The 12,024-nt window shown below is 54.5% G+C and overlaps 1 protein-coding gene across 1 annotated transcript; it reads left to right on the top strand.

The window, feature by feature from the left end:
* The first annotated feature begins 8,338 nt into the window (after positions 1-8,338).
* On the top strand, positions 8,339-11,534 carry LOC144611821 (interferon regulatory factor 2-binding protein 1-like). The gene has a single exon (XM_078431102.1). The coding sequence runs from the start codon at positions 8,436-8,438 to the stop codon at positions 9,984-9,986; it is 1,551 nt and encodes a 516-aa protein (XP_078287228.1). The 5' UTR covers positions 8,339-8,435; the 3' UTR covers positions 9,987-11,534.
* Positions 11,535-12,024: the final 490 nt, after the last annotated feature.

The following is a 12,024-nucleotide window of genomic DNA, read 5'->3' as shown; positions in this document are numbered from 1 at the left end:
CCCCCGTTCCTGCCTTCTCCCCATACCCCCCTGACTCTGCTATCCTTAAGAGCTCTACCTAGCTCTCTCTTGAATGTATTCAGAGAATTGGCCTCCACTGCCTTCTGAGGCAGAGAATTCCACAGATTCACAACTCTCTGACTGAAAAAGTTTTTCCTCATCTCAGTTCTAAATGGCCTACCCCTTATTCTTAAACTGTGGCCTCTGGTTCTGGACTCCCCCAACACTGGGAACATGTTTCCTGCCTCTAACGTGTCCAACCCCTTAATAATCTTATACGTTTCGATAAGATCCCCTCTCATCCTTCTAAATTCCAGTGTATACAAGCCTAGTCACTCCAGTCTTTCAACATAATTGTAACGTCCAGGTTCAGGAACAGTTTCCTCCCCACAGCCATCAGGCTATTAACACTTCAACCTCAAATAAGCTCTGAACTACAATAGACTATTATTATTATTTATTATTATTATTATTATTATTATTATTATTATTATTATTATTATTTACAGTGTACTATGTTTACATATTCTGTTGTGCTGCAGCAAGTAAGAATTTCATTGTTCTATCTGGAACATCCATCTATACACTAAAGCTCTCGTTTGTTTGTCTGTTAGTTTGATCCTGAACTACAGCCAAAGCGGTACACGATAGCGCGACAATTCTAGGCCCACCTTACTCACCGTCGTCCCTTTGGTGCTAATGGAAGAAGTTTCATTGAAATCGGTGTTATATTTTTTAAGTTATTCACATTTTAAAGTTTAAATCTATCTCCTAGGGAGGGAGGGGGGGAGGGAGGGAGGTTGAGGAGGATGAAGTGGGGTGGAGGGGAAGGGGGGGAGGGGAAGGGGTTAGGGGGAGGGATGGGGGGTGGGGAGGGGAGGAGGGAGGGGGAAGAGGGGGAGGGGAGGGGGGAGGAGGGAGGGGGAAGAGGGGGAGGGGAGGGGGGAGGGGAGAGGGTGCTGCATCAATGCAGGAGAGGTTTGGGCCAACGGGTCCACTTGGTCTAGTATGACAGTGAAACACTCTTGACTAATGAACTAGTGTGAAAGGGTGATTGATGGTCAGTGCGGACTCGGTGGGCTGAAGGGCCTGTTTCCATGTCGTATCTCTAAACTAAACTAAACTAAACTTAACTAAACTAACTGACTGCAGATTCCACGCCTCATCTACACACAGGGTGTTGTGGGGGCATGGGGGGGGGGGGAGAATGCACAGCAGCCAATTAACCTACTGACTCACCTCTTTGGCAATGTGGGAGGAATCCGGAGCACCCGGAGAAAACCCACGCAGTCACAGGGAGAACGTGCAAACTCCACACCGCAGACAGCACCCGAGGTCAGGATCGAACACGGGTCTCTGGAGCCGAGAGGCAGCAGCTCTCCCCGCTGTACCACCGTTCCGCCCAAATGGAGAATTCTTGGAACCTGCTCATTGTTGCCATGTGGGGAAACATCTGAGTTGTACACAGCAAGATCCCGCTATAAAAGCAGCAACACTACGGCAGTCCCGCACAGTCAGTGCGAGTTTTCACACTGTATCTGTATATCTAGAGAGTGGTCCTGACCTAGGGTTGCCAACTTCCTCACTCCCAAATAAGGGACAAAGGGTGACGTCACCGCCCCGCGCCCCACGTGACCTCACCCAGCCAGCGGCCACGTGCCTCCACTCCACTAATGGTGGCCGCCCGAGTCGGGATGCAGGTTGCTACGCAACCTCCGTTAGGCAGCCCCCGGGCCTCCGGGCCTACACTGTCTGGGCCTACAGTGGCCCCCGGGCCTACAGTGTCCAGACCTACACTGTCTGGAAGGTAGACACAGATTTCAACCAGCATCTGCAGTTTTTTCCTACCACACTGTCCGGGCCTACAGTGTCCGGGCCTACACTGTCCAGGCCTACACTGTCCGGGCCTACTGCGGCCCCTGAGCCTAATACGGGTCAAGGGCGGTCCCGTACGGGACAAGCCAATTTAGCCCAAAGTACGGGATGTCCCGGCTAATACGGGACAGTTGGCAACCCTAGATAACATAGAACAATTGTGAATGGGTGATCGCTGGTGAGCGTGGACTCGGTGGGCCGAAGGACCTGTTTCCACGCTGTATCTCTAACCTACACTAAACTAAACCAATGCAATCCAAAGCAAACTAAACTAGACTAATGTTGTCCTCCGCAGATGCTGCCTGACCCACTGAGTTACTCCAGCACTTCCAGGGTGAACCTTCACTGCCAGGGTAGCTCACCAGCACTGCCAACTGGCTGAGACAGGTACTGCAGCTGCCTGCACCTTGCAGCTCAGAAGATCAATGGTGTCCTTATCATCACGTGTAGCAGGTGAAATAAATCAGGGCGGCACGGTGGCGCAGCGGTAGAGTTGCTGCCTCACAGCGCCACAGACCCGGGTTCAATCCTGCCTACAACTGCTGTCTGTACGGAGTTTGTACGTTCTCCCCGTGACCTGTGTGGGTTTTCTCCGAGATCTTCGGTTTCCTCCCACACTCCAATGATGTAGGTTAATTGGCTTGGTAAATGTTTTTAAAAAATTGTCCCTAGTGGGTATTGAATAGTGTTAGTGTGCGGGGAACAAGTCTTTTGGATGAAATTCCGTCACCCAACAGTCCAACAATAAGAGCAATAAAAATAAGCAATAACACACACAATCACAAACCAACACAAAACAAAAAGAAACATCCATCACAGTGAGGATGCAAGGTAATGCAAGGTAAAGCCAGCAAAGTCTGATCAAAGATAGTCCGAGGGTCACCGATGAGATAGATAGTCGTTCAGAACTGCTCTTTGGTTGCGGTAGGATGGTTCAGTTGACCGATAACATCCGGGTCTCGACCCGAACCGTCACCCATTCCTTCTCTCCTGAGATGCTGCCTGACCCGCTGAGTTACTCCAGCATTTTGTGGAGTAAATACCTTCCATTTGAACCAGCATCTGCAGTTATTTTCTTGCGGTGCCTGAATCTGGAGGTGTGCATTTTCACATTTCATGCAGAATGAAAGCCTGCAAACGTAAAATCAAGCACTGGTTGTGTTGTGCGTCACCGCCCGCACCCACAGCCTGAGCCTCTTGCCAACAATCCCTTCTTTCAAAGAAGATAGCACACAAAATGCTGGAGTAACTCAGCGGGTCAGACAGCATCTCTGGAGAGTAGATGACGTTTTGGGTTGAGACCGTTCTTCAGACACTACGAAGTTTGGCTGGCACTATCGTGGTCTGGTTTAGCCAGTATAACTGATAACTTATTGTACATTTATTTGCTGTGTTGTTGCATTTAATGTGACTGTAAAGTTGGAGCGAGTGAGAATTTCATTGCTCCAGACGCCTGGCAGGTGATTTTATAGCTGGGCCATTTAACAGGATAGGGAAAAAAAACTGCAGACGCTGGTTTAAATCCAATGTAGACACAGAATGCTGGAGTAACTCAGCGGGTCAGGCAGCATCTCAGGAGAGAAGGAATGGGTGACGTTTCGGGTCGAGACCCTTGATCAGTCTGAAGAAGGGTCTCGACCCGAAACGTCACCCATTCTTTCTCTCCAGAGATGCTGCCTGACCCGCTGAGTTACTCCAGCATTCTGTGTCTACCTTCGATTTAACAGGATTGTCACACAGCTTGAAGTCACTGAGTGTGAATGAGTTTTCAATACAATCCATTACTGAGGCTAGTTTTTTTAAATTCCCAATATATATATATTAATTTGCTAGAATTTAAATTCCACGTCTGTTCATTGATTAAAATGAACAAGTTTAGTCAAACTTGTTCGTTAAACCAAACTCCTTAATTACTGGTGTGGGGGAAGACAATAGACAATAGACAATAGACAATAGGTGCAGGAGTAGGCCATTCAGCCCTTCGAGCCAGCACCGCCATTCAATGCGATCATGGCTGATCACTCTCAATCAGTACCCCGTTCCTGCCTTCTCCCCATACCCCCTCACTCCGCTATCCTTAAGAGCTCTATCCAGCTCTCTCTTGAAAGCATCCAACGAACTGGCCTCCACTGCCTTCTGAGGCAGAGAATTCCACACCTTCACCACTCTCTGACTGAAAAAGTTCTTCCTCATCTCCGTTCTAAATGGCCTACCCCTTATTCTTAAACTGTGGCCCCTTGTTCTGGACTCCCCCAACATTGGGAACATGTTTCCTGCCTCTAATATGTCCAATCCCCTAATTATCTTATATGTTTCAATAAGACCCGAAACGGGTCGAGACCCTGAGTTACTCCAGCATTTTTGTGTCTTTCTTCGGTGTAAATCAGCACCTGCAGTTCCTTCCTACACAATCCATTCTTTCATCATGGCTCCTCATGGCTCTGTCCGTACCATGAATGACTGTGTTCTCCACACGGCTGGAGGGTGGGATTTGGCACGAACAACCCTCCCTGACTTGCAAAGGGGGCACCACCCCCTCCCCCCCCCTCCCCACCCCCATCACAGATTGACAGAGGGGCCCATTCACTCCAAGCGTCACCGTCAGTCAGTAAATCTTGACATATTTCGCTTGGGCAGCTTACAACCCAACGGTATGAATACTGAAGACAGGCACAATATTCCGGAGTAACTCAGCAGGACAGGCAGCATCTCTGGAGAGAAGGAATGGGTGAGGTTTCGGGTTGAGACCCTTCTTTCTCTAATTTCAAGGCCCCCCGGCATTCCCTCTGTCTCCATCCCTTCCCTACCCAAGTCACACCAGCTTCTTGTTCTCACCTTGCAAACGGCTAACAATCGGCTGTTTATCATCGTGACTTTTGTTGCATATATTTCACTCATTTGACCCACATCTCACGATATCGCCGTCTATATTTCTCATTTCCCTTTCCCCTCAGTCTGAAGAAGGGTTTATTTTGTTTATTTGTTTAGAGATACAGCGCGGAAACAGGCCCTTTCGGCCCACCGGGTCCGCGCCGCCCAGCGATCCCCGCACACTAACACTATCCTGCACCCATTGGGGACTATTTTTACATTTACACCAAGCCAATTAACCTACAAACCTGTACATCTTTGGAGTGCAGGAGGAAACCGGAGATCTCGGAGAAAACCCACGCAGGTCACGGGGAGAACGTGCAAACTCCGTACGGACAGCGCCCGTAGTCGGGATCGAACCCGGGTCTCCGGCGCTGCAAGCGCTGAAAGGCAAATGCAGGGTAAGGGTCTCCAGACTGACTCCCCTTCCCCCCTCCCCCCCCCCCAAATTCTTTGCACATCCCCAATCCTTTCCACTCATCACTTTGATTTCATGTTTCATGTATCTTGTGTTTTATGACTGTTGGCAGATCAATTTCCCTCCTGGGATCAATACAGTTCTGTCGTATCGGCCGCCATTGGTGGAGCGGGAGCAAGTGGCCGCTGGCTGGGTGAGGTCACGTGGGGCGCGGGGCGGTGACATCACCCTTTGTCCCTTATTTGGGAGTGAGGAAGTTGGCAACCCCACATTGACCCCTTCTCATGGGAGTGGAGAAACAGCCTTCTCCCACCACCCTCTCTCTCTCTCCAATCTTCAAGCCAATTTTGCATCCCATTTGCTAACTTGCCCTGGATCCCCTGTTACCTAACCTTGCAGACCAAGTAAGGTACCATGCAGCACCTTGTCAATTAATTAGTGCTGGGCACTGAAGAAGGGTCCTGACCCAATCCATGCCCTCCAGAGATAGACACAAAAAGCTGGAGTAACTCAGCAGGTCAGGCAGCATCTCTGGAGAGAAGGAATAGGTGACGTTTCGGGTCGAGACCCTTCTTCAGACCCGAGACGTCACACATTCCTTCTCTCCAGAGATGCTATCTGACCGGCTGAGTTACTCCAGCTTTTTGTGTCTGCCTTCGGTTTAAACCAGCATCTGCAGTTCCTTCCTATACATTCCCTCCACAGATGCTGCCTGACCCGTTGAGTTACTCCAGCATTTTGTGTCCGTTTTAAACCACAATGGGTTATCCGTGGAGCAAGGCTACCATCTGGTGTTGAACTGCAGAACCACAGTTGTGAGAGAGGCTCTTGAACGTGTCTCAAATAGCTCTGTTGCAGTAAGAGGGATGGGATTGTTCAGGGGAGAGAATCACAGCGTGAGCCACAAACATAAAGGTGAAAACATGAAAATTGTCCTCATGGCCTGGAACCGCAAGAAATTGCAGAGAGTAGTGAATGCAGCCGAGGCCATCACACAAACCAACCTCCCTTCCATTGACTCCATTTAGTTTAGTTTAGAGATACAGCGCGGAAACAGGCCCTGCGGCCCACCGAGTCCACACCGTTATCTGCGATCCCCGCACATTAAACCTACCCGACACACACTATGGACAATTTTACATTTTATACCAAGCCAATTAGCCTACAAATCTGTACAGTACGTGTTTGGAGTGTGGGGGGAAACCGAAGATCTCGGAAGAAACCCACGCAGGTCACGGGGAGAACGTACAAAGTTCATACTAGACAGCGCCCGTAGTCGGGATCGAACCCGGGGCTCTGGTGCTGTGAGGCAGCAACTCTAACGCTGCGCCACCGTGCTGCCCGAGGCATCGAGGTGCCTCGTCAAGGCCACCTGCATCTTCAAGGAAGCGTCTCACTCCTTCTTCTGGGGTGACCCTGGTCTTTGGTTGCACTGGTGGCCTTGCTGAGGCAGCGTGGAGTGGAGCTTTCACCTCGAAGTAGCAGTCAGCTGTGCAACGTCGAATGTGATGTTTCTCTGTCCTCATTCACACCCACCCCCCCCCCCCCCCACCACTCTCCCCCCACCATTGTGCACATCACACACTCTTTACTCAGATAGGAAGAGGTTTTTCCCCGTCTAATGTCAACCCTCACCAGCTCACCCCCCCCCCCCCCCCCCCCATGTGCACATCACACACTCTTTACTCAGATAGGAAGAGGTGAGGGGCGAGTGGTTGGGGGGGGTGGGTGGGTGTGGATGTAAGAATGAGGGCATTCCCCGTCTAATGTCAACCCTCACCAGCTCACCCCCCCCTTTCTATCACCCTCTGTATTACATTGAATAACTCCTTCAACATCACTCTTCTCTGACTTTAGGTGAAGTACCCGGGTTTGTAGGTTAATTGGCTTCTGTAAATTGTCCTTTGTGTGTCGGATGGAACTAGCATACGGGTGATGGACACAAAAAGCTGCGTCCACTACTCTCTGGGTGATAAGGTTTTTCCTCATCTCCGTCCTAAATGTCCACATGGATAGGTGGGGCAAGTTGGGCCGAAGGGCCTGTTTCCCTGCTGCATCTATGAAGGGGAATACAATAGTTACTTAAAGTTAGAGAAATCAATGTTCATACCGTTGGGGTGGAAGCTGCCCAAGGGCAATATGAGGTGCTGTTCCTCCAATTTGGGTTGGGCTTCACTCTGACAGTGGAGGAGGCCCAGGCCAGAGAGGTCAGTTTCTGTCAATGACAATAAAATACTCTGGTCTCTTTGAGACTGGGACTACAGATCCCAGAAATCAGTGGGGCGGCGCGATGGCGTCACTGCGATGGGAGCACGTGATGACGTCGACTTTCTGGAGGAGGGGGGCCCCCTGGTGTATCCGGCGCAGGCGCAGTGCGACGCAAGTTGCGGGGCAAAGAGGACGCGCAGGCGCAGTGCGACGCGCAGTGAGGGGCAAAAGCGAGCGGCGCAGGCGCAGTGAGCACAAAGGGGGGAGCCGAGCTCAACGCAGGCGCTTTGCGGCTACGGCAAATAGATTGGCGCCCTCACAGTGTGTGACACAATTTGCGGGGCAAAGAAGAGGCGTAGTCGCGGTGCGTGACGCAATTTGCGGGGCAAAGAAGAGGCGGTGTCGCGGTGCGTGACGCAAGTTGCGGGGCAAGGAGGACGCAGTGTGACGCAATTTGCGGGGCAAAGAAGAGGTGGTGTCGCGGTGCGTGACGCAAGTTGCGGGGCAAGGAGGAAACACAGTCGCGGCGCGTGACGCACGTTGCGGGGCAAATAGATTGGCGCCCTCACAGTGTGTGACGCAATTTGCGGGGCAAAGAAGAGACGCAGTGGCGGCGCGTGACGCAATTTGCGGGGCAAAGAGGACGCAGTGTGACGCAATTTGCGGGGCAAAGAAGAGGTGGTGTCGCGGTGCGTGACCCAAGTTGCGGGGCAAAGAAGAAGCGCAGTCGCGGGGTGCGTGACGTATTTTGCGGGGCAAGGAGGAGGCGCTGTCGCGGTGCGTGACGCAATTTGCGGGGCAAAGAAGAGGCGCAGTCGCGCGGTGCGTGACGCAATTTGCGGGGCAAAGAAGAGGCGGTGTCGCGGGGTGCGTGACGCAAGTTGCGGGGCAAGGAGGACGCAGTGTGACGCAGGGTGCGGGGCACGGAGGTAAACGGTCAGCGCCGGCGCAGATGAGCGGGTGCGGGGTTCTGGGCCTAGTCGTGTCCCCGCCATTGTGAGCAGCCGTCTCTCTCTCTCTCTCCTCCCTCTCTCTCCCTCCCTCCCTCCTCACCCCGCGGGCCATGGGCTCGGCCCCGCCGCCTCCCCCCGGCAGCAGCGCCAGTGCGGCGGCGGGCGGCCGGCGCCACTCGTGTTACCTGTGCGACTTGCCGCGGATGCCGTGGGCCATGATCTGGGACTTCTCACAGGCCGTGTGTCGCGGCTGCGTCAACTACGAGGGCGCCGACCGCATCGAGCGGGTGATCGAGCAGGCGCGGCACCTGAAGCGGGCACACGGGCTACCACAGCCCCAGGCTCAGGTACAGGCCCAGGCCCACGTACAGGCCCCGCCGCCCCGCTCTCCCGCCCCCCGACACCGCCTGATGCAGCTGCCCGACTACCCAGGGCCTGGAGCCGGGCCTGACCTGCCGCCAGCCCGCCGCCCCCTCCTCCTCGGGCCCGCCTCGCTGCTAGGCCTGAGCGCCGGGCCCTCCTCCTCCTCGTCTGTCCCCATCCCCGCCATGGGGTTGGAGCACGGCCGGCGGCCTGAGCTGGAGCGGGCCCTACGTGACAAGCCGGGGCCTCCACCACCACCACCACCACCTCCACCCCCGGAGCCTCTGGCCGAGCTAGGCCGCGCCCTACGACACCGAGCCGAGGAGTGGGCGGGGAGGCCGCCCGCCGTCAGGGACTCTCTCCTGGGCCTGTCCGAGTGTGCTCCAGTCGCCCTCCGCCTGAGGGCCGAGCCGTCGCTGGGGGCCCGCGTCCTGGCCTTCGACGCGACCGAGAGGCCCCAAGACCGGGCCCTGGAGCTGCGGCTGTTGGTTGAGTACCCGCCCGGCTCTGGGTCGGTACACTGCGGGGCTGCCGAGGCCTGCCGTCGGATGCTGGGCGACTGCAACAAGGAGAGGTCGGCCAGCCCGGGCCTGGACTGCCTGGAGTACCAGAGGAGGCCCGGGGTCAGCAGTGGTGACTGGAGGCCTCTGTCCCACCTACTGACCGAGGGGGCCCGACTGTTCAAGGAGCCCGTGCCAGCCGAGCTGATGCCCGAGCCCTTCACGGGCGGGCTGGGGTTGCCCAGGGCCGGGCACCGCAGGCGTAAAGCTTTGCCGGACGGCGAGGCCGAAGCTGGCAAGGGAGCGGCAGGAGATGGGCATTCGTGGGCATCCGGAGCAGAAGGGGCCGCCCCGGTGGGTCAATCGCCCGTCGCCCTGGTCAGCAGCAGCGCCTCGGACCCCAAAGACAGCGGGCAGGCGGTCCACTCCACCACGGCGCTCGGGCAGAGGCGCATGGCGCCGCGCAATGGGGAGCCCGGAACCCCCGAGGCCGGGCACGCGGCCGGCGAGCCTCAGGGGGCCCCCGACTCCTCCAACGGGCCCCTGTGCTGCACCATCTGCCACCAGCGGCTGGAAGACACCCACTTTGTCCAGTGCCCCTCCGTGCCCACCCACAAGTTCTGCTTCCCCTGCTCGCGGGAGAGCATCAAGGCCCAGGGGGCCGGGGGCGAGGTCTACTGCCCCAGCGGCGAGAAGTGCCCGCTGGTGGGCTCCAGCGTGCCCTGGGCCTTCATGCAGGGGGAGATCGCCACCATCCTAGCCGGCGACATCAAGGTGAAGAAAGAGCGAGACCCTTGACCCATGACCCTTGACCCATGCATCAATGTGGGGCCCGCGGATACAAACTGCCACCGTCTGCACTTCTTCCAAAGGGTTGAGGCATTTTCCCAACCAAAAACTGAGACAAATGGGATTAATATCCACTGGCAGCGCCCTGGAACAAGCCTCACCGCAGCAGGGACTGCCATATTCCACGGCCAGCTTTGCACAGGTGGTCAGGAAGGGTGCCATCGCCACATGTCAGCACAGTCATTGTTTTCAATCGGTAGCCTGTCCAAACCTGGTTCTTCCACGAGGCCTCGACCTGTATCACAAGGACATGCTGAGCCTTCAGGATGAGGACTGGTATATCCGGTCATTGACGCTGATCTGGAGCATCTCCCCTGTGTTCATCAAACTTTTATGGACATGCATTCTGTTTGCGCGTGTGTGTGTGTGTGTGCGTGCCTGTGTTTATCTGTCGTGCCACTTTTTCGTCTGACATGTACGCCGATGCGGAAGGGCACCCAAGCATATCCGTTGAGCTGACTTTTTGCCTGCTGTTGCCCGCTCGTGCCTGTTTGTGCGTTGCCTGCCCATGCCTTTGGCAGCGGTGGCGGTTCGGCCGATGTTTCTCCCGGGATTAGTTGCCCCGGGTTCAGCTCGAGTTGATTTACAGCCGGATTTACAGTCAGCCACTGTCTTTGTCTGCTGGATCAGATTTGTATTGCTGTCAAAAGAAATCGGTCGGGCCTGTCTCATTGGACTGTCTGAGCAATAAAGAGTTAAGTTTGGCAAGGGGTGGTGGGTGTTGCTTGTATCCCTGACTCAGCCCTTGTCTCTAGGACATGGTTACAAGCCAGTTGCCGACAGGGTCTCGAATGCTGTCTGATTTGACCTGAGTCGTTTGAACCCACAGCAGGCAATTTTAATTTTGCACCACCCGTCTCCCTTGCACACAAAGATTAAGGCAGGAAGGGATTTGTACAGGAGTTTGGGAACCTTGGTCGATGATTAGCCTTGGGGAGGTACTGGTTGTTCCAGCTGAATGGTGCTGCCTCTGTGCCCTGTGTGTGGAGAAGAGCCCCCTCCCAAACCTCACCTGCTCCAGCGGTCGGCAGCTGTCCAACCAGCTGAGGGGAAACCCAATGAGTGGCAGTCTTCGTTGCTGTGTCACAAGCGAGCCGATACCTCGACCAGAGTTTGGGGACAGGATGGGAGTTTAATCAGAACAAGATTATTTGGGCGGCACGGTAGCACAGCGGTAGAGTTGCTGCTTTACAGCGAATGCAGCGCCGGAGACTCAGGTTCGATCCTGACTACGGGTGCTGCACTGTAAGGAGTTGTACGTTCTCCCCGTGACCTGCGTGGGTTTACTCCGAGATCTTCGGTTTCCTCCCACACTCCAAAGACGTACAGGTATGTAGGTTAATTGGCTGGGTAAATGTAAAAATTGTCCCTAGTGGGTGTAGGATAATGTTAATGTACGGGGATCACTGGGCGGCACGGACTTGGAGGGCCGAAAAGGCCTGTTTCCGGCTGTATGTATATGATATGAAATGATATGATTATCAAACTCCGCACGGTATCACAAAATGCTGGAGTAACTCGGCAGGTCAAGCAGCATCTCAGGAGAGAAGGAATGGGTGACGTTTCGGGACCCGAAACGTCACCCATTCCTTCTCTCCTGAGATGCTGCTTGACCTGCCGAGTTACTCCAGCATTTTGTGACCAGCGTCTGCAGTTACTTTCCGAGACAAACTCAGCCTAGCAGTGTCAAGCATGCAATGTTCATCCAAGCCTCTGGCTTTATTGTGCTCTAACGACAAAACATCACTTGTGTCTGAGACTGATTGATCTGCCCAGCAAAGTATGACACGGAGTCCAGACCCCTGGTGAGAAGGTGTACTGCCACTCTCTTCCCGCTTGCAACAAGCACCCCGGTTATATTGATTGGAGAGAGTTTATATCGCAGTTACGCCCCAGTGCTTGGGAGCTGTTGCCGCTCTGGGATGTCTTCCGTTGCCCTCTGCTCCAAAACTGTCCAAACCGCCCCTCCTAAAGAGGCACGACCTGT

The sequence above is a fragment of the Rhinoraja longicauda genome, chromosome 41 (genome assembly GCF_053455715.1).
Source record: "Rhinoraja longicauda isolate Sanriku21f chromosome 41, sRhiLon1.1, whole genome shotgun sequence".
In the NCBI taxonomy this organism is placed as follows: Eukaryota; Metazoa; Chordata; class Chondrichthyes; order Rajiformes; family Arhynchobatidae; genus Rhinoraja; species Rhinoraja longicauda.
This window is presented reverse-complemented; position numbering and strand designations above follow the sequence as displayed.

Excerpts from the sequence above, each read along its gene's own strand:
- LOC144611821 (XM_078431102.1), top strand. The coding sequence starts at position 8,436 with ATGGGCTCGGCCCCGCCGCCTCCCCCCGGCAGCAGCGCCAGTGCGGCG.